This window comes from Eucyclogobius newberryi, unplaced genomic scaffold (genome assembly GCF_026437365.1).
Source record: "Eucyclogobius newberryi isolate DKJ021-1_F unplaced genomic scaffold, fEucNew1.0.hap1 SCAF_8, whole genome shotgun sequence".
Classification (NCBI taxonomy): domain Eukaryota; kingdom Metazoa; phylum Chordata; class Actinopteri; order Gobiiformes; family Gobiidae; genus Eucyclogobius; species Eucyclogobius newberryi.
Genome location: NW_027316500.1, coordinates 32,621,731 through 32,644,650, shown reverse-complemented (window position 1 = coordinate 32,644,650; position 22,920 = coordinate 32,621,731). Strand labels below are relative to the sequence as shown.

At 45.4% G+C, this 22,920-nt stretch overlaps 1 protein-coding gene across 1 annotated transcript in view; it reads left to right on the top strand.

Annotated features, from left to right (window-relative positions):
- fancl (FA complementation group L) overlaps positions 1 to 22,920 on the top strand; it is a 43,790-nt gene that overhangs the window by 7,802 nt on the left and 13,068 nt on the right. The window contains exons 6-7 of the mRNA XM_072437170.1: positions 16,816 to 16,912; positions 20,217 to 20,285. Coding sequence (XP_072293271.1) covers positions 16,816 to 16,912; positions 20,217 to 20,285 — 166 coding nt within the window. The remainder of the gene's footprint in view (positions 1 to 16,815; positions 16,913 to 20,216; positions 20,286 to 22,920) is intronic.

Below are 22,920 nucleotides of genomic sequence, written 5' to 3'. Positions count from 1 at the left end.
TTGGCATAATGAGCTCTCAGGCCTGAGTGTCTTTAAGTGGAACTCCTCTCTTGACTCGTTTCAGGGGGATCCTTAAAGACGAGACACAGCTCACCACAGCTCAAGACGCCCCAGTTATAACGTTTCAGAAAAAGGGTTATTGCAATGAACAAAGTCCACAAATGTAGGAACTTTCTTTGGTGACTCAGTGCAACATAAAACAATGATAAATAACATATATAAAATCAAAAAGGGCCAAAACTATTTAAATTTACTTTAGGATAAAAATAAAAATAGGCTTCAAAAGTGTTTTGCCTGTTTTAGACCTGTTTTAGACCTGTTTTAGACCTGTTTTAGACCTGTTTTAATCCTGCTTTAGACCTGCTTTAGTCCTGCTTTAGTCCTGCTTTAGACCTGCTTTAGTCCTGCTTTAGTCCTGCTTTAGACCTGCTTTAGTCCTGCTTTAGACCTGCTTTAGTCCTGCTTTAGTCCCGCTTTAGACCCGCTTTAGTCCTGCTTTAGTCCTGCTTTAGTCCTGCTTTAGTCCCGCTTTAGACCCGCTTTAGACCCGCTTTAGTCCTGCTTTAGTCCTGCTTTAGTCCTGCTTTAGTCCTGCTTTAGACCTGCTTTAGACCTGCTTTAGTCCTGCTTTAGTCCCGCTTTAGTCCCGCTTTAGACCCGCTTTAGTCCTGCTTTAGTCCTGCTTTAGACCTGCTTTAGTCCTGCTTTAGACCTGCTTTAGACCTGCTTTAGTCCTGCTTTAGTCCCGCTTTAGTCCCGCTTTAGACCCGCTTTAGTCCCGCTTTAGTCCCGCTTTAGTCCTGCTTTAGACCTGCTTTAGACCTGCTTTAGTCCTGCTTTAGACCCGCTTTAGTCCTGCTTTAAACCTGCTTTAGTCCTGCTTTAGACCTGCTTTAGTCCCGCTTTAGTCCCGCTTTAGTCCCGCTTTAGTCCCGCTTTAGTCCTGCTTTAGTCCTGCTTTAGTCCTGCTTTAGTCCTGCTTTAGACCTGCTTTAGTCCTGCTTTAGTCCTGCTTTAGACCTGCTTTAGTCCTGCTTTAGACCTGCTTTAGTCCTGCTTTAGACCCGCTTTAGTCCTGCTTTAAACCTGCTTTAGTCCTGCTTTAGACCTGCTTTAGTCCCGCTTTAGTCCCGCTTTAGACCCGCTTTAGACCCGCTTTAGTCCCGCTTTAGTCCCGCTTTAGTCCCGCTTTAGTCCTGCTTTAGTCCTGCTTTAGTCCTGCTTTAGACCTGCTTTAGTCCTGCTTTAGTCCTGCTTTAGACCTGCTTTAGACCTGCTTTAGACCTGCTTTAGACCCGCTTTAGACCCGCTTTAGACCCGCTTTAGACCCGCTTTAGACCCGCTTTAGTCCCGCTTTAGACCCGCTTTAGACCCGCTTTAGTCCTGCTTTAGACCCGCTTTAGTCCTGCTTTAGTCCTGCTTTAGACCCGCTTTAGTCCTGCTTTAGACCTGCTTTAGTCCTGCTTTAGACCTGCTTTAGTCCTGCTTTAGTCCTGCTTTAGACCTGCTTTAGCCCTGCTTTAGCCCTGCTTTAGACCTGCTTTAGACCTGCTTTAGACCTGCTTTAGACCTGCTTTAGTCCTGCTTTAGACCTGCTTTAGTCCTGCTTTAGTCCTGCTTTAGTCCTGCTTTAGTCCTGGTTTAGTCCTGGTTTAGACCCGCTTTAGACCCGCTTTAGACCCGCTTTAGACCCGCTTTAGTCCCGCTTTAGACCCGCTTTAGTCCTGCTTTAGTCCTGCTTTAGTCCTGCTTTAGACCCGCTTTAGTCCCACTTTAGACCTGGTTTAGACCTGGTTTAATCCTCCTTTAGACCTGCTTTAGTCCTGCTTTAGACCTGCTTTAGTTCTGCTTTAGTCCTGCTTTAGTCCTGCTTTAGACCCGCTTTAGTCCCGCTTTAGTCCTGCTTTAGACCTGCTTTAGACCCCCTTTAGACCCGCTTTAGACCCGCTTTAGTCCTGCTTTAGTCCTGCTTTAGTCCTCCTTTAGACCCGCTTTAGTCCCGCTTTAGTCCCGCTTTAGACCCGCTTTAGACCCGCTTTAGACCCGCTTTAGTCCGCTTTAGTCCTGCTTTAGTCCTGCTTTAGACCCGCTTTAGACCCGCTTTACACCCGCTTTAGACCCGCTTTAGACCCGCTTTAGACCCGCTTTAGACCCGCTTTAGTCCCGCTTTAGACCTGCTTTAGTCCTGCTTTAGACCTGCTTTAGACCCGCTTTAGTCCTGCTTTAGTCCCGCTTTAGTCCCGCTTTAGACCCGCTTTAGTCCTGCTTTAGTCCTGCTTTAGTCCTGCTTTAGACCTGCTTTAGACCTGCTTTAGTCCTGCTTTAGTCCTGCTTTAGACCCGCTTTAGACCTGGTTTAGACCTCGTTTAATCCTCCTTTAGTCCTGCTTTAGACCTGCTTTAGTTCTGCTTTAGTCCTGCTTTAGTCCTGCTTTAGACCCGCTTTAGACCCGCTTTAGACCCGCTTTAGTCCTGCTTTAGTCCTGCTTTAGTCCTGCTTTAGACCCGCTTTAGACCCGCTTTAGACCCGCTTTAGACCCGCTTTAGTCCTGCTTTAGTCCTGCTTTAGACCCGCTTTAGACCCCCTTTAGACCCGCTTTAGTCCTGCTTTAGTCCTGCTTTAGTCCTCCTTTAGACCCGCTTTAGACCCGCTTTAGTCCCGCTTTAGACCCGCTTTAGACCCGCTTTAGTCCTGCTTTAGTCCTGCTTTAGACCTGCTTTAGTCCTGCTTTAGACCTGCTTTAGACCTGCTTTAGACCTGCTTTAGACCCGCTTTAGACCCGCTTTAGACCCGCTTTAGACCCGCTTTAGACCCGCTTTAGTCCCGCTTTAGACCCGCTTTAGTCCTGCTTTAGACCTGCTTTAGTCCTGCTTTAGTCCTGCTTTAGACCTGCTTTAGACCTGCTTTAGTCCTGCTTTAGACCTGCTTTAGCCCTGCTTTAGCCCTGCTTTAGACCTGCTTTAGACCTGCTTTAGTCCTGCTTTAGACCTGCTTTAGCCCTGCTTTAGACCTGCTTTAGTCCTGCTTTAGACCTGCTTTAGTCCTGCTTTAGACCCGCTTTAGACCCACTTTAGACCCGCTTTAGTCCCGCTTTAGTCCTGCTTTAGACCCGCTTTAGTCCTGCTTTAGTCCTGCTTTAGACCCGCTTTAGTCCCACTTTAGACCTGGTGTAGACCTGGTTTAATCCTCCTTTAGACCTGCTTTAGTCCTGCTTTAGATCTGCTTTAGTCCTGCTTTAGACCTGCTTTAGTCCTGCTTTAGACCCGCTTTAGTCCCGCTTTAGTCCCGCTTTAGACCTGCTTTAGTCCCGCTTTAGACCTGCTTTAGACCCCCTTTAGACCTCCTTTAGACCCGCTTTAGACCCGCTTTAGTCCCGCTTTAGTCCCGCTTTAGACCCGCTTTAGACCCGCTTTAGTCCCACTTTAGACCTGGTTTAGACCTGGTTTAATCCTCCTTTAGACCTGCTTTAGTCCTGCTTTAGACCTGCTTTAGTTCTGCTTTAGTCCTGCTTTAGTCCTGCTTTAGACCCGCTTTAGACCCGCTTTAGACCCGCTTTAGTCCTGCTTTAGTCCTGCTTTTGACCCGCTTTAGTCCCGCTTTAGACCCGCTTTAGACCCGCTTTAGTCCCGCTTTAGTCCTGCTTTAGACCCGCTTTAGACCCCCTTTAGACCCGCTTTAGTCCCGCTTTAGTCCCGCTTTAGTCCCGCTTTAGACCCGCTTTAGACCCGCTTTAGTCCCGCTTTAGACCTGCTTTAGACCTGCTTTAGTCCTGCTTTAGACCTGCTTTAGACCTGCTTTAGACCCGCTTTAGACCCGCTTTAGTCCCGCTTTAGTCCCGCTTTAGACCCGCTTTAGACCCGCTTTAGACCCGCTTTAGTCCTGCTTTAGACCTGCTTTAGTCCTGCTTTAGACCTGCTTTAGACCTGCTTTAGTCCTGCTTTAGACCTGCTTTAGACCCGCTTTAGACCCGCTTTAGTCCCGCTTTAGTCCCGCTTTAGACCCGCTTTAGACCCGCTTTAGACCCGCTTTAGTCCTGCTTTAGACCTGCTTTAGTCCTGCTTTAGACCTGCTTTAGTCCTGCTTTAGACCTGCTTTAGCCCTGCTTTAGACCTGCTTTAGACCTGCTTTAGTCCTGCTTTAGCCCTGCTTTAGCCCTGCTTTAGACCTGCTTTAGTCCTGCTTTAGTCCTGCTTTAGTCCTGGTTTAGTCCTGGTTTAGTCCTGCTTTAGACCCGCTTTAGACCCGCTTTAGACCCGCTTTAGTCCCGCTTTAGACCCGCTTTAGACCCGCTTTAGTCCCGCTTTAGTCCCGCTTTAGTCCCGCTTTAGTCCCGCTTTAGACCCGCTTTAGACCCGCTTTAGTCCCGCTTTAGTCCCGCTTTAGACCCGCTTTAGACCCGCTTTAGTCCCGCTTTAGTCCCGCTTTAGTCCCGCTTTAGACCCGCTTTAGACCCGCTTTACACCCGCTTTAGACCCGCTTTAGACCCGCTTTAGTCCCGCTTTAGACCCGCTTTAGTCCTGCTTTAGACCCGCTTTAGACCTTCTTTAGACCCGCTTTAGTCCCGCTTTAGTCCCGCTTTAGTCCCGCTTTAGTCCCGCTTTAGTCCCGCTTTAGACCCGCTTTAGTCCCGCTTTAGTCCCGCTTTAGTCCTGCTTTAGTCCTGCTTTAGACCTGCTTTAGTCCTGCTTTAGACCCGCTTTAGACCTGGTTTAGACCTGGTTTAATCCTCCTTTAGACCTGCTTTAGTCCTGCTTTAGACCTGCTTTAGTTCTGCTTTAGTCCTGCTTTAGTCCTGCTTTAGTCCTGCTTTAGACCCGCTTTAGACCCGCTTTAGTCCCGCTTTAGTCCTGCTTTAGACCCGCTTTAGACCCGCTTTAGACCCGCTTTAGACCCGCTTTAGTCCTGCTTTAGTCCTGCTTTAGACCCGCTTTAGATCCGCTTTAGTCCTGCTTTAGTCCTGCTTTAGTCCTCCTTTAGACCAGCTTTAGACCCGCTTTAGACCTGCTTTAGTCCCACTTTAGTCCCGCTTTAGTCCCGCTTTAGTCCTGCTCTAGACCCGCTTTAGACGCGCTTTAGACCCGCTTTAGACCCGCTTTAGACCCGCTTTAGTCCCGCTTTAGACCCGCTTTAGACCCGCTTTAGACCCGCTTTAGTCCTGCTTTAGACCTGCTTTAGACCTGCTTTAGTCCCACTTTAGTCCCGCTTTAGACCTGCTTTAGACCTGCTTTAGTCCCACTTTAGTCCCGCTTTAGACCTGCTTTAAACCTGCTTTAGTCCCACTTTAGTCCCGCTTTAGTCCCGCTTTAGACCTGCTTTAGACCTGCTTTAGACCTGCTTTAGTCCCACTTTAGTCCCGCTTTAGTCCCGCTTTAGACCCGCTTTAGACCCGCTTTAGACCCGCTTTAGTCCTGCTTTAGACCTGCTTTAGTCCTGCTTTAGTCCCGCTTTAGTCCCGCTTTAGACCCGCTTTAGACCCGCTTTAGACCCGCTTTAGACCCGCTTTAGACCCGCTTTAGTCCTGCTTTAGACCTGCTTTAGACCTGCTTTAGTCCTGCTTTAGACCTGCTTTAGTCCTGCTTTAGACCTGCTTATGGTGCTAAGTATAATCGATTAGCAGAATGATCGTTCGTCCAGCGTCTTCACACGTCCCAACAATGACACACAAACAGTCGGAAAACACAAAACACTTCAAAACGTGTCGTCAACATCATCTCTCTCAAATCTGAGGTTTTGCCGCTGCGATTGGGGCGACCGCGGACGCTCCGGCGATGTCCTCGTTCGCCGCGGCGTTTTCCCCGGACACTGGGGAACGTAATTATCGTCAGACGGAGTGATCTAGATCTCGGGGGCGGCGGTTCTGTTTTTAGACGAAGATTATCTCGTTTGTATTAATACGTGTTGACTGGCGCCGTCGTCGTCGTCCCGCGAGGCAAAAGGGCCCGTCCCGCGCATATGTACGTGCGGGAGACAAATGGAGTGAAGGGGGCGGCGGCGGCGGGCGACGGGCGGAGACGCAAACTGGACCAGAAACCATGTTAACAAATGTCTCTTAATGGGCTCTGTATTTTTAGTTGAGTAATAGGTAAATACGGAGGCATTTGTAAGCGGGACGGGTCTAAAGCTGGGTCAATGTATATGTTTCCTCCCGGGAGTTAAAAAGAGGACGGGCATTTCGGCGAAACACTCCCCCTGTCCAGACGCTTTATGGGCTCGTATTCTGCAAAACTTTTCATTTTTAAAGTTGTTAAGATGTTGTTTTCTCGTCAAAATGATTTCAGGAAGTAGATCCGTGCAATTAATCACGAGATACAGTCATTTGTAAAGGTTTAGAGTCAAAGCGTTTGGTTTGGAGCCGATTTCAGACTCTTTGTGGAAGAAAATACCGTATTTTCCGGACTATAAGTCGCACCGTTTTTCATAGTTTTGCCCGGGTGCGATTTATATTTATACTTATACTTACACTCTGGAGTGACTTTTATGTTTTTTTCTTCTCTATTACACATTTTTTCCTTGTGCGACTTACAGTAAATTAGCATCTCAAGGCAAGCTAGCTTTTGTTTATTTCCCCTGGTAATTCCCTCTGCTGTCACTAGATGTGTTTTTATTTTTTGTATGTTATAAAGAATGTGTTTGAGTTCTTCTATTACCGTATTTTACGGCACCTTTTTTCATAGTTTTGGCCACGGTGCGACTTATACTTATATTTATACTTATACTCCGAAGCAACTTGTATGTGATATTGTTTGTTATTTTCACACTTGCAACTGAATTTCATACTCCAATGCGACTTATATATGTTTTTTCTTCTCTTTTATGCATTTTTTGGCTGGTGCGACTTATACTCTGGAAAATACGGTAAATTAGCATCTCAAGGCAAGCTAGCTTTTGTTTATTTCCTCTGGAATATCCCTCTGCTGCCACTAGATGTGTTTTTATTTTTTTAATGAATGTTTGAGTTTCTATTACCGTATTTTTTTTCTCTATTATGCATTTTTTTTGGCTGGTGCGACTTATACTCCAGAAAATTCGATAAATTTTGTGTTCAAATGGCAGTGATTGAGAGTTTGTATTGTTATACTTGGAAACGAACATAAAAACACATTTTTTAACTGTTTTTAAGTGGATTTAATTGAATTTAATGGAACTTCATGAGGAGAAATGACGCCGCAAATGTTTTTACTCAAAATAATGTGCAATAAAATCCTGTTTGTCGTGTTCTCGTGGCGTTTCGTTGCGTCCGACCTCACGTCAAACAATCGAGGTGTTGAAAATGCATTCATGACGAGGACGAAGGTAAGAATGTGACGCTCGTTCGGCCGGTTGAGTTGTCACGATTGCGTCTGATTAATTGTCGCTGCCCCGCTGTCGAATCTCGTGGGATTTACTCTTTATTCTTATTAGAAGATTCATCAGGAACAGAAAAAAACACTAATGTCTTAATGGATTTGTAAATGACAGTGAAGCGACGGCGTGATTCTCCCCGTGGATTGAGTGTCCACAGATTATTAAAACGATGATTAAAACTGTACAAAGAGAGCAAAAAAGCATAAAGCAGTCAAAGCTTCTCGACTGTGACAGAGTCAATGAAGCGGTCATTATTCAGCTCACAATATAATAAAACCAATTGTAAAAATGTATATTCAGGATCATTTAAGAAGCAAAATTATTTTTGGTTCAATAAAAAAAGAAAGAAAATAGAGGTAATGTAAAGAACTGTTTTATGTTGTGTTTTTGTCACATTTAAGATTATTTTTTGTCTCAGAAATGTCACAATTTTGAGGAGCAATCGCACATTAAAGGACGAGAATGAAAGAAAATGAAAGATTTCACTGATGTTCGGTCTCGATTATCGCGAATAATCGTTAAATCGTGATGTTTTTTATCACAATAAACAGATACATTTGATATGGTGACTAGGTATCTAGGTCCAAATGAAAAATTAGATGTCACAAAAGATGAATTATAATGAAGAATTAAAAAAAAAAGTGTACTTTTGAATCAAATTGTAATAGAAAACAATCTGATGTCAAATAATAACACAATAATATGACACTTACAGTATATTATGTAAAATGTGTGTTAGATGCACCTAAGTAAATGTAAGTGGAATTGTAAATATTGTTTGTAATGAAATGATAATAAAAAAGTGTTAAAAAGGAGAAAAGGAAAGAAAAACAAATGTAAATAAATCAAATGTAACTGAAAGATCATGAGCTGAAGGTTTGAATTGACTTTATTCAATTGGATTAATTTATTTTTAAATGTCTCATATTTGTTTTGAATTCAAACGTGCAGAAATATCACCTTATTTAAACCTTTACAACATCACCTTTGTTCAGCTCTGTTTTCAGCTTTTCTTACTATAAATGAAATGCATCCACATCTTTTATATTTTCCAAACATTCACAATATTGTCTGAATTTTGAAATATTTCATATCATATCTCATAAAGATTCAAAGTCTATTTGTCGCTCAAAAGTGATGCTGATGACGACTTATTTAACACTTTGCACAAAATGAGACTTAAATATCAGTCTTATTATTATTATTATTACTATTATTATTATTATCTGTTTAGTTTTTCTGTGTAATTTTCTGTGTTTTATTAAGAAAAAAGCATAAATCTTTCACAATTTGATCGATTTTGTTTTACAGCGACAGTAATAAATGTAGAACGTAAAAACACTTTCAATCAAACTTTTGTCTCATTTAAGGGCAAAAAATTATGTCTAAATCATATATTTTTCTTGCATCATGTCTATAAAAATATTCAGACAATATTTGAACGAGGAATGCATTAAAATGTCTCTGTTTAGCTTCAAATGCTGCACAAAACCTGAACGAACCATTGACTTTTCTTCTTTCTTTGAGCTCATTTTGAAAAGTTTTGATTACAAACGACACACTCAGCATTCCAATTTTAATCTCCAAAACAACAATTACAATTAACACTCATGTTTCCATATGTCGCCCGCTTTTAGTCCCGTTATTAGTGCGTCATTTACTTCAAAAATACAACGCGACTTGACTAATTATGAGTAGAAAACAGGCGTTCGTTTGCAAATCCCCCGCGGGCCCCCGTCTCCCCCCGCAGGCCCCTGTCTCCCCCCGCGGCCCCCCTGTCTCCCCCCGCGCCCCTCTCCCCCCGCCCCCCCCCCCCCCCCCCCCCGTCCGTTCTTTGGGAGTCGTTTTAAAATGGCCGCCGCTCATCAATCTGCACAGCGGGGCGCCGCGTGTCACGCCGCTCTCATCTCCGGGGCCCCCGCCACGGCTTTGTTCGCGTTTCGGGTGTTTAACTCCGAATGTCGCGTCGTCACTTCGGCCCCCGTAAATCCATCCGATTCGTCCGGGTTCCGCAGCTCTCGCGGTTCGAGCGGCAAAAAGCGTAAATCCATAAGAGACGCATTAAGCTGGAAGAATACAAGAAAACAAACCTGAGAGCAGCGGAACATCCTGATCCACTGCTTTACTTTTTAATCATATTATCACATAGAAGTAGCATTTTAAAATATGTTTTCCTTTGTTATGATTCATTATCTTTCTTTTTTTCAGGTTTATGAGGCGGGTAAGAAGTGAGTGAAGTACTGAGAATATTCTAACTGTTGTTTTGAAGATACAGGCACATTTTTCATATTCCAAAAATGAGAAAATAATAATAAAATAATGGATTAAAATTCAAATGGAGCAAGCGTATGTTGTTATAATTACGGCTGCAGCGATGAATTAATAAAAAAATAATTCCGGTATTAATTGTAGTCTTGTATTCTTTATCTAAAACACCTTTTTCATCACATAATGTTCAGAATGGAATAAGTAGCTTCTTATTTCCAGCAATAACGCACTGTATTTATGAATATTCTCTAGCCACAATACGTTGGTTTAAAAAGTCTGGATGTGCAATAGAAATAATTGAAAATGTATTTATGACAAGACGACGCTAAAATAATGCGCTACATCGTTCAAACAAAGATATAAAGTGACATTCCAGCACTTTGGTGAGTCGTTTCTCATTCGCCCGTCACTCCAACCTCAACCAGCAAATTTAACACAATATTCAATGCCTTTGTGAGGGCACACAATCCAGATTGTATCGATTAATCGGAAGATGGTGTCGATTTAAAAGGTTTTTTTTTTGGGCTCATGAGAGAAAAGAGGAGACCTGAAGTGAGCTGCTGTGAGATTTGGGAGTGAATTGTTATCATTCCCTTCTTTTTTTCAAAATTAAAAACCTAAAACGACAAAAACGAACCGAACGTGACCAGAGAGAACAAAATGAGTAAAAATAAAGGGACAGGTGCCTCTAAAGAAATGAAATGAAGGCACTCAAAGTCCAAAATAAGAGTCCAATGTCAGTCAAATTGAGTCCAAATGTATTTATTTTTAAATAATGTCGGCCCAGTCTTGGATCCGTTTCTTTGCGACGGCCTTTTTCCTGCCAAGTGCGTCCCAAAGGTGTATCCATACACTGTGTCCATGGCAGCAGTTGTGAATTGCTTGTTGTTTTTTTACAGATAAATAGACCCTTTCTATTCTGTTTAAATATTGAATTTGCGCCTGTGATCTTTTTGAGAGCACAGTCAGTTAATCACAGACGTGCACATCTTTATTCGACTGCAGCCCGAGAATCAAACGCTAAGACGTCGCCCGATCGATCAGGCGAATACCGATTTCTGCACTAATAAATTATCCGTTGCCCCGCGCTCATAATCCGCAGATCCCGTCCCTTCCAAGCGCGCCGCGTGTCCTCTTGTCCTTCCGAGTGATGGAACGCCTCCTCCACTTCCGCCGTCTAAAATTACCGGCGGCGCGTTCGCGGAGGCGTCGCATCTCCCGGAAAGCGTGCGCGCCGCCGTGCCACATGTCAAGAGCCGCGATCGGGGGCTTTTCTGCTCTTCTCGGCGATGACAACGCGCTCAAAATAAACTTACCAAAACTGTCCAACTCCTCCCCAAAACACACAACATGTTACACGAGCGGCGGGGGCAACGCCGGGTCAGAACCTTACACTTTTCATGCCCAAACCGTGGATTCTGTGGCAGAGTCGAGCATCAACCCTCAGACGGGAAGAAATGTCACACGCTGGAATAAAAAGACTGTTGATAAAGACACAATTGTGACCAGTTTATGGACTGAACTAAGGCTGGACTCTTCGTTGGTTTAGTCTAACAACATGTTTACCAGTCGACTAATCACTTGAGTCGGGAAAGGAGAAAGTATGGACAGAGTTATCGGAGAGTATGAGGACGGTTTAATCTGCCTTTTTACCAGCAAAAATTCTGCTTTCTAGTCGAGATGTAACAGTGAATAGACTAATCATGACATAATGCGTTATATAATACTTATTATTATAATACTATAATACAGAAGCATATTTTGGGCTAATTAGATGATTAAAAATGCCTAATGGAATTCTGAAAATGAATTTACTGAATGGAAGATTCACAGATACTGAACAATTACGGAAAAATATTTGCAATTGAGTTTATTTTTCTGACTGACACTCAGATTTTGTTCACAGTTTTCTCGGTTCCACGAGCTTTAACATTCAACTGCTAAAACTAATACTAAAGGCATTTCCAAACATGTTTTTAGAGGTCTAAACTACAGGGTTAACAGTTCTGATTTATTTTTTATTTTTTCACTTAAAGACCAGCTAATTACGTCCTTGTAATTTGCTAATTGCAACGATTCAAATCGCAATTTGGTTTCAATTGTAAGACATCTTGCAGCCGTAATGATGACCATTTCATGTGGAGACGTTCAGTAATTACAGATATTTACCATTAACCAGGTCAACAAATCTGACCCTTGTCAATGTCAAAGTTTATTAATAAATCACACTTACAACTTTGAAGGCCCAAAGTAAAGAGCTGTACATAAAAGTGCAATGACACACAACTTACACACGATACAATCAATTAAAAATGCGCATAAAGTTAATGGAAAGGTTCAAAAGGCCAGAGAGGATTCCACCACGTAATCTGGACCTGTCTCGATTTAAACGTGAAGCGTTTCAGATTCTGTCGCGTCTGTTGTTGGGACAGTTTCTGCAAAATAATTATCTGATCCACATTTTACAAAATAATAAAAGCACATTTTCGTAGTTAGAAGTCTCAACGCGCGAGTGGCGTCAAACGAAAACGAAGCAGCGCCAGCTTTGCTTGCTCGCCACTTTGCTAGCTCGCCACTTTTGACTCCGTAGTGTTTGCGCTCTGAGAATTGTGAGATTTAAAAACGTTTAAAAATCCTCTAGTGTGTTCAGGTCATCTAAAAACAAGGGTCATTGTCGTATCAGTTCCTTCATATTGACTTTGAAACGCTTTTATTGTGACCGCGCAAACACAGAAGTAACACACAAGTAACACACAAGTGACACACAAGTAACACACAAGTAACACACAACACACGATACAATCAATTAAAAATGCACATAAAGTTAATGGAAAGGTTCAAAAGGCCAGAGAGAATTCCACCACGTAATCTGGACCTGTCTCGCCTCGATTTAAACGTAAATGGTTTTAGAGTGTGTCTGTTGTTGTTGGGACTCCTTTACTTGCAGGTCTAGTGTGAATAATTCCGTCGTAAACCTCCTCCTTGGCGGTGCTCCACTCGCTCGCGCCGGTCTGATCGCCGGCTCCTCGTGCCCTCCGCTCAGCTTTTGATCGCTCGACTTTCCGGACGTTTTTACGGCGCGCTCATCCCGTCACGTCTTTTAAGTGTCTCCGTGTCGTCCGCGGCTCGGCGCTGCCATCGCTCGTCGCTAACGCGGCCGTAAATCCCGCTCAGGAATACGGCCGCATCAAAGCTGGCGCCATAATGCGCCGTAAATCTGCGGCGGCGGGCCGTCCGGAGTCTTTGTTTGGGCCCGCGTCGAGACAATGCAAAAGGCTACGTCTGCGTTAACGGGACGAGGTGCGGCGCGGGTCCGTTTGGCTTTGAAAAGGCTTCTTTCAAAACCAGTTTTATCGGATAGTTGGCGAGCAACTTCAAAGGAGAAACAAAATAACACGTTCAAACCGTTTGTCATTAAAGGTGCGCTGTGTCGGTCCCAGGTCTGACGCTTGGAAGTGCAGCTTTAATTAGAAAAAAAGTAACCGTTTTAATGTGTGTTGTTTTGCGTGGCCTTTTGAAGTTGCTCGCCAATTATTCGATTGGCGTTGTGTTGGTTTCAATGGCCCGAGCTCATTGGTGCACGATGACAAAAAAAGGCTTTTACTACTGCCCGAGTCAGTCATTGCTATCAAACACTGAAGAATCTTCAAATTTCTGCTACAAACCACATGTTTTTACTGGCAAAGCTCTGGCTGTTGACCTCTCGATTCGAAAGTCACATCATTGATTAGAAATGATCTCGATTCATAGCTCAGCCCCATGTAAATTTGGAACACACCACAGAATCTTTGGACACCACAGGATCTTTGGCTTTATTCAGGCCCTAATTAGATAGAGCGACGTCTGTGTCGTGGTAACCAGCAAACTTCGGCGCTGCACCAGATAAAAACACAGGAATTGACAAAAAGGACAATTACTATGTATAATTATGACAAACTGGAGCGTTCTCATCCATGTCCGTGTCCGCAAACGACCCCCAGTCCACCCAACATACCGCTGTTAATTCAGTTGAAACATAAAAAATCATAGTAGTCACTCGTGTCGGTGATTTTCATGGCGCGGATCTCTGAACCTGCTTCCTGTTCGCCACAGAAAACACTACATTACTTCCTGTGACGTCAATCACCAACTTACTGTGCAAAACATTTCACTGATCCACGTTTTACAAAATAATAAAAGCACATCTTCGTGGCTAGAAGTCTCAAAGCGCGAGTGGCGTCAAACAAAAACGAAGCTGCGCCAGCTTTGCTAGCTCGCCACTTTTGCTAGCTCGCCACTTTCGGCTCCGTCGTGTTTGCGCTCGGAGGATCGTGAGGTTTAAAAATGTTTAAAAATCCTCTAGTGTGTTCAGGTCATCTAAAATAAATAAAAAGGGTAATTGTCATATCAGTTCCTTCGTATTGACTTCGAAACGCTTTTATTGTTCCCGCGCGAAAATCAACTTTGCCCAGAACTCCACGTATATATTAGACTTTGTGTATATTTATTGCCATTGTTTGGGAGTTTGTGCCGGCGTGTTTGAAATGCAGTAGAAGGAGAAGAGGGGGAGCGAGGGGGAGGACTGAGGACTTCATAGACTGGGCTGTTGTAAATCTGTGCGTGGCGAGGCTCGTTTTCAGATAAGTGCCTTGTCCCGGGCTCGGTGCGTCATAATGAGAGGAGACTGATTTAGAGCCGAGGGGAGAGAACTGCACCTGAAGGGCACAAACAGACAAATCACTGCACAACCACTGAGCAAACGCTGCCTCCGCGGAAAAGAGGGCGACTAGCGAGTGCAGTGGACGAAAATGAGCAAAAAAAAGGTCCCGGTTCGATTCTCGTCGGTTTTGTCGATTCTTTCGTGTGTGGGCGGGGTTTTACCTCCGGTTTAACTCTAAACACGTTGCGTCTAGGCGAGTCTGGTCATCCTTTTCGTCTCTGCGACTTCAGGTGGGCGTGATTGACGGGTGGTTTGGCCAATTGGGGACATGCGCGGTCCGGCCGTACGGAAACAAATGTGGGAGAATATTGCGAGAAAAGGGACTGAAAACATTGAAGATTTCTGCCGAATCGACGACAAAAGAACAAAGTCTGTCCAAACTTCTTCTTCTCGGCTCACGTCACGTTTTGGAACCGGAGTTTAGACAAATTAGTTATTACAAAATTAGTTGACAATTAGGTTTGTCACGTTGTCCAATTTTAAACCCACAATTTTAACGATTAGGCTGAGCAAAATAATATGTCTGTTTGCCGTAACCCGACCGACCCACTATGAATCTAGCCGACTGAAAAAAAAATATCAGCATTTTGTTGAAAAAACGTCAACACTTTTTATTTTTCAATTATTTCGCCGATTCACCGACCGGTCTTTCCTGAACCACCTTGTCGAAAATTTTATCACGCTGGTAAACCTGACTTTCATCTCATAGAACTGATAACGCACCGCACACCGCATGCGCGTCTTCATTTTCAGTCCTCCACATGCGTCAGAATGCGTGTAGGAGTCATCATATTGCTTTTTACAAGTTGGTTTGACTCTGTCGGCGCCACTGACATGTCCACCCTCTGTCAGGGTGTGAAATTTGACTTACACAATGCATTCTGGGATTGAAACACGCCCAGCAGCGTCATCACAACAAACATGGCGGCGCCCGTGTCCCCCGCATGTTCCCCCCGCTCGCCTTAGCTACCAAAATAAAGGATAGCGGCGTACAAAAAGTCGATTGAAATATCTTAAAATCGTGAGATTTAGTCTCCCGATGGGGTTGAGAGAGACGTTTTCCGTCATTGACTGTTGAAGCCTGACCACTGGACTGTTGAAGCCTGACCACTGGACTGTTGAAGCCCGACCCCTGGATTGTTGAAGCCTGACCCCTGGACTGTTGAAGCCTGACCCCTGGACTGTTGAAGCCTGACCCCTGGACTGTAGAAGCCTGACCCCTGGACTGTTGAAGCCTCTGACCCCTGGACTGTTGAAGCCTGACCCCTGGACTGTTGAAGCCTCTGACCCCTGGTGGTCACTCCGACTCAAAAAATTGCTAAATTTGGATATTTTTTTTTGCCTTCAAAGTAAAAAAAAAATAAGAATTTGCCTACCGTCCGACCCAGATGAAAAATGTTGACTCGGGTTACAGCAAACAGACAATTTATTTGGGGTAGCCTTATTCACGATTATTTAACTTGAGACAGAGAAATCTTGAATTTTCAACACCAACTTAACAAAATTGAACTTCCTAAAATACAAAAACGGACAGATATTTTTTTTTAAATTACAATTTTTTTTGACTATAGACTGAACCAAACATACTTAATTTTGCTTCTAAAATTGTCACGATTATTATTTTTGGTTCTCACAACGATACTGTGACCTGACTAATCACGATTATCGATTAACCCGATCATCTCGACACCCCCAGTTGCGATTAATCGATTGACGTGTTGCGGCGCTGACCACAGTCGACTCAGAATTGCAGAGTAATCAAATCGCATGTATTATTTTAGGTATTAGAACGTCCTTTTGTAGAAAAACCGCGCCGTGTCTGCAGTTTAGAACTCGACGATCGCGTGACTCTCGTTTATCGGTTTGCGTTCCTCCTCTCTCCCCCTCGCACACGTTAAAGCGTACTGCGTGTTTACCGTGTCCTGTTTGTGAAGGAGCTGGAGCTGACGTCATGTGACACGGTGATAAACGCTCGCCTCGCGTCGTAATATCGTGTGTTGGATTAATGCGGGACGGCGTGTGCTGTCGTTTATCCGTCTCCATTCTTCTCCCACAGTCTGTGTCCTCCCCCTCTTCCTCCGCACCCCTTCTTTTGCTCTAACTCTGCGCCATTTGTTTCTCCGCCGATCTCTCCCTCTCCGCCGCATCCCTTCTTTCCCCTCTTTCGCTTTATCTCTTTCACCGCCGCGAAAGTCGGCAAGTCGCGCCGGGCCAATGCGGCCGTTAAGAACCTAAACGCATTTTTATCAACGTCCTCCAGCGCCGCCGCCGTGGGCCCGCCGTACCTCATTTTAAACTCTGTATTTCGGGCGTTTTGACGAAAGATCTCGACCAGTTTGTCTTGTATTTATGAGAGCGATTTGTCACGACGACCTCCCGCCTCGAACAGAAACCACCTTCACAAACACGCGCCGCCTTGTCTCGACAAACGGAGGCCGGTGCGGTGGTAAAACGATGCGGAATTGTTGAAACTCGATCCTTTCTTAACCATGTTTCCGTTTCAGGTTGATCTTCATCGACACGGACTTCCGGACGCTGCGGCTGAAGGCGGACGACTCTTCGGGACGACAGCACGTTCTCACGGTGAAGCTGAAGCCAAAGGTACGGCTAGTTCGCGCGGCGCATACGCTTCACACCGTACTTTTCCTACGTCCGCACTTTGAATGAGGAAAGAGCCACGGAAAGAGCCACGGTAGATAAACGGTTCAACTTTAGCGCAAGAGGCTCGTTCTCATCGGTAAAACGCAATAAAATACAGAAGAAAATCGGCGCAATCAACAGAATCCGCGCAAACGATACAATAGGTGCAAAAAAACCACGTCAACACTTGGGTCCTGAACGTAACATGAGCACGTAACGGACAAAAAACAACATTTTAAATCGTTTTATGGAGTTTGGGGAAACGTCTCGGGTGAAAACTGCACCTGTCACTTTGCAGAACGTGAGCGTAAAACGTCATCACAGCGAAGACGCGCTCTGCCGCACCACGTCCACGGCCCGGCGGCGCAGAGTAACGGTCACGGAAGGTTAATTCCCTCTGCTGAAGTGATCACGGAGCGCTGGGCGTTTTTATAAGAGCGACGGCGTCTTGAAAGCACAATAAAAAACACTCAAACGTGCGTAAATCACTCTAAATAATACGACGTGGAGCGAGGAAACGTGGTTAGAAGCTCTTAAAAGTTGATATTTGTGTTGTGTGTCTCTTTGTTCTTCCTCACACGATATGAAATGTGATTATTGCGCGGAAAAAACATCACGATTTAACGATTATTCACGATTATTGAGACTGAACGGCGAAATCGTCCATTTTCTTTCATTCCCATTGTCGAACATGTGACCAGTTTTGCATAATTGAACTTCCTGAAAGACAAAATAAAGTTAAGTTTGACAAAAGAAGCCCAGATACAAAGAGTTATTTAGACGTAGCTCAGTTTTTTGGACGATAGCTTGAACTAAAAAGACGTCATTTTGCTTGTAAAATTGTCACAATCTTCATTTTTTGGCTCTTCCGTGTTTATTGTGACCTGAATAATCACGACTGACCGAATAATCCTGCCGTCCCTGCTCCGCACTTATCCGAGCCAGATCTGCATCCAATTTCCAGCTCTCGTCTTCGGCGTCGGAGCCTCGCAAACGTCCCCCGCGTTCGTAATGATCTCGTGTTAAAACCGCTGCTTCTTGACCCGGATTCCCGACGCCGCTCGGGTCGTGCGGCGCTCAATCTGCCGGAGAGCGCGGCGGTCGTTTACATCACGGCTTGCGTCCGATCAGGGTCGAGCGGGAGAGAACGGTGGAGAGCGGAGGTCGGCGACGAGAGATCGGGCGAAGATACGGCCCGTGTGCTGCCGCGACGCCGATATTAAACTCTCTACACGTGGCAAATTTAGACATAATCGGTCAGAAAATGTGTCAAAAATCAGAGCGTGCGGCGTCGTATCGTCTATGATTTTCAATTTCCTCGTAATATAATAGAATTCTCTTATCTATTTGTCCATCTGACCCGGCTTTGGCTTCACGTTCAGACTGTTAAACGTCATAAACCGCGCTGTGTTTCCGAGTTGTGCCGTTTCAGCCTCGTGTCGCTCTCCAAACGTCGACCCGGTTCACGGTTTGTTTCGCCGTAATTAAGCTGAAGTTGTTAGCGTTAGCATACATCATGTAGCTGAAGGTGTTAGCGTTAGCATACGTCATGTAGCTGAAGGTGTTAGCGTTAGCATACATCATGTAGCTGAAGGTGTTAGCGTTAGCATACGTCATGTAGCTGAAGGTGTTAGCGTTAGCATACGTACATCTATTCACCATGTTCTCTAATCTGTTATTATTTTAACTGCATTTCAAGATCAAATGTCTGTTCTGTGCGACTTATACATGTTTTTTTTTTTTCAAATTTTTTTGGCTGGTGCGACTTCCGGAAAATACAATATTTCCTGCCACACTATTGATAACATGGGACCTTTTTAAAGTCGGTTAGTTTTACCAATGAGCAAAACCGCTGTGCCTCTCCATCACCCCTCTCCCCCTCCTCTCTCCCTCTCCCTCATCTGACCCTTCTCGCACCCTCCTCCTCTCTCCCTCCTCTCTCCCCCGAGTGCATCTCTGCCCGCCTCCTCTCTGCCTCCTCTCTCCCTTTCCCTCATCTGACCCTTCTCTCACCCTCCTCCTCTCTCCCTCCTCTCTCCCTCAAGTGCATCTCTGCCCGCCTCCTCTCCCCCTCTTCTCTCCCTCCTCTCTCCCTCTCTCCCTCCTCTGACCCTCCTCTCACCCTCCTCCTCTCTCCCTCCTCTCCCTCTCTCCCTCCTCTGACCCTCCTCTCACCCTCCTCCTCTCTCCCTCCTCTCCCTCTCTCCCTCCTCTGACCCTCCTCTCACCCTCCTCTCTCCTTCCTCTCTCCCTCGAGTACATCTCTGCCTGCCTCCTCTCTCCCTCTCTCCCTCCTCTGACCCTCCTCTCACCCTCCTCTCTCCCTCCTCTCTCCCTCTCTCCCTCCTCTGACCCTCCTCTCTCCCTCCTCTCTCCCTCGAGTGCATCTCTGCCCGCCTCCTCTCTCCCTCCTCTCCCTCCTCTCTCCCTCCTCTCTCCCACTCTCTCCCCCCTCTCTCCCCCCTCTCTCCCTCCTCTGACCCTCCTCTCACCCTCCTCTCACCCTCCTCCTCTCTCCCTCCTCTCTCCCTCCTCTCTCCCTCTTCTCCCTCCTCTCTCCCTCCTCTCTCCCTCCTCCTCTGGGTGTCTGGAGCTCGCTGGCGGGCACAGGGGGGCGACGGCGCTGAGCTAAGCCCGGCTGACAGCGCCTCGGTCGGGGAGGGAGGGCCGGTTGGGACCCCTGAGCGCGCCCACCTGCCCGCCTGGCCTCGCGCACCTCTGGCACCACGAAAATAGCACCGATCCGTCCGCGATCCAGCTGCTTCCCTGAGCATCGCGCCAGGTTTGCCCCAGAGAGGGGGCCGCTGGCACGGACGCGGGAGGAGCGGGCGCTGAAGGTGATCCAGGAACGACTGCAGCAACAAAAGTTTACCATCACAAAGAAAGAACAGACAGTTTGGTGTTTAAAGGGCATGGATGACGCCAATTTGACCGTTTTGAGCATTTTAACCGTGTCAATGGTTCAAAAATATATATAGTCGTGTTTAGCTTCATTCACGCTTGTTTATTGAATCCGGGTTACAAAGTCCTCCATCTGGGCCTCAAAAAACACGATTTACTGAAGTCAAAGGTGGAATTCTGAGACCTTCTGCGCCGTTTTTACGTCCAAATATGAGCATTTCTCACATTGTGTTCATTTCAACTGCGTGCGCACAGTCCAAACCATGAAATGCCAAAGTCAACACACTCACGAGCCTGTTCAAAGGACAAAAACACTACAAATAATGCAGAATATTTGTCCTTTAAGTTTTTATTGTGTCCACAGCACCCCTCAGAGGCCCCAGAGTGCACTGCAGACGTGCCGGTGCCGCTGGCTTTCCACTGGACTCCACAGGTAAAAACAACACTGTAAAGTCTCAAACTTCACGTCGTGTTCTTTTGTTTGACTGTGTTTGTGGGCGACAGTGACTGAAGTTAAAACCTCCTTTGGGTTTTGAATTATCTCGATAACAATATCCAGACAGTATTTTCACAAAGCAACAGGAATGTGGTCAAATGTGGATCTCCCTCAGCTCTACTTTTCACTTTCACATGTAAAGAAAGAACGTATTAGGATTAATCGCAGTCAAATCGAACTTTACAATGATTTTAAGAACACATTTAATGCTTTAAGGCTCTTTTGGGGCTGTTTTCGAGGTCCTCTTCCCTTCTCTGAGCCTCACAAAAACATTCCAGATTTGTGACGTCAAAGGTAGAGATCTGGAGGTCTCGTGTGCAGTTCTTCAGTCCTTAAACCACCACCACATTCTGAGCGTTTCTGCCTCTGATCACGTTCGTTACAGCCGTGTGCTTACATTAGCACGCGGCCTCGTAAATAGCTTTGTTTTGTTTTCAGTTCTAAAAAGTAAAAGTACAAGAGCAAGTTCAAAGGCGTTCTGAAATGCAGGGATCCTTGGATCAGTTTCGCCGTTCACATTTCAGACTTCTCAAACGTCAACGCTCCCGGACGTGTCTTAAAACCCTGAGCAGAATGAAAACAGAACTGCAAAGCTAATCCCAACGCCACGGACAGGCGCTCGCTTGCTCTCCGCTGCCCCCTGTTGGCGGGTTTCGCGTCTTCTCCGCCCGACTTCCTTTAATTCCTTCACACTTGGCCTTAAAGCGACGCCGTGCTTCTCTTCTTTTGAAAAGTCGTCCCGTGGATGAGTGGCACTCGAGCCGTTTTTTTTTAAAGCTGGATTCCGTCATTACCATGTTCTCCTCCTCCTCCTGTTCCTCCGTCTCCTCCACCCACCTCCACCGCCGCGCTCCGGACCTCCGCCGCCGTAATTGGGCCTAAGACGCTTTGAAGCCGCCGCCATTTTGTTTGTTTGCGTTTTTTCATCTCGTGGTTTCGTCCCCGTCTTAAAAGGCTCATTATTTACTCGGGAACAAGCGACGCCGGTGGCCATCAAAACACACATTAAACGCCGTAAATGAGTCCCGGGATCATGTGTTGACAGTTTGTGGCGCTCGAGTCGAGAGGCGGGAAGTATAACAGCATTTTAAAGGGTTGAAGTGTAACCGTGAGAAGTATAATCGTACTGAAGAGGGAAGGTGCGATTACCTGCCAATATAAAGTACTTATTTTACTGCTGCTGTTGATTTTGGCTCAATTACTGTCAAATTTACGCATTCACTTTTTAGTTTTGTCCAAAAAATGTCTTTATTTTGTTTATTTTAAAGCTAATTGCTCGTCTTTTCTATGTTTACCGTATTTTGCAGACTATAAGTTGCACCTTTTTTCATAGTTTTGGCCGGAATGCGTTCTAGGCTCTAAGCGACGCAGAAGAAGAATCTGCACTTCCTCTACCTCTGGAGTTTGTGGAGTTGTTTAGAAGTGACACAGAGGAAGAAGAATTCAGTGGATTTAGTGATTTGGGGTAAAACTGATGCTTTGGTAAACTTGTTAGCATGTTCTTTATGCTATAGTTATCTGAATAACTGTTCATATGTTACGTTAACATACCAGACACTTACCACAGTTCTGTCTGTGCCTCATGTAGCTGAAGGTGTTAGCGTTAGCATACGTCATGTAGCTGAAGGTGTTAGCGTTAGCATACGTCATGTAGCTGAAGGTGTTAGCGTTAGCATACGTCATGGAGCTGAAGGTGTTAGCGTTAGCATACGTCATATAGCTGAAGGTGTTAGCGTTAGCATACGTCATGTAGCTGAAGGTGTTAGCGTTAGCGTACGTCATGTAGCTGAAGGTGTTAGCGTTAGCATACGTCATGTAGCTGAAGGTGTTAGCGTTAGCATACGTCATGTAGCTGAAGGTGTTAGCGTTAGCATACGTCATGTAAGATAAGATATTCCTTTATTGTCCCACATGGGGAAATTTCATTGGTGCAACGCAGGTAGATACAGAGGTAGATACAGAAGAACAGATCACTTATAGGAAGTCTGAAAAACACTTTCAGTAGAAGATCTCCTATAAATAAATAAAAACTCCCATAGACAAATAAATACATAAATACCATTGCATGTGATCCCGACAGTAATTGCACATGAATATGTGTCACGACAGCACATAGATTGCACATGAATTTCAACAGCAATTGCACATACGACAGAATTGCACATCAGTATTAGGTTAGGTCAGTATTGCGCCGGGATAACGTGACGATCTCCGGGTAAGACGACAGTTCTCCGCAGTTTCATGAGTTCCTCCTTTGTGTAAACGCGGTACGGCACCGGCCGGGGGGCGGGGCCGGAGTCGGGGGGCGGGGCCGGAGCCGGGGGACTCAGAGCCAAAACACATCGCAACGACACGACGAAAACACTCAATCCAGCCGAATAAAGTCAAAACAAGTTAATTTAAAGCGATTCCAGTGCGTGTCCCGATCATTCGTGAAGTTCCTCTTTCATATAAACGTGTATATAAACGTGTACCGACGACACGCCGTACTTTAGCGCGGCCGGAGGGCGCGGGGGGGGGGCTGGTGGGCTCGCTCGGAGCTAGCTCACGTCACAACAACACAACGATAAAC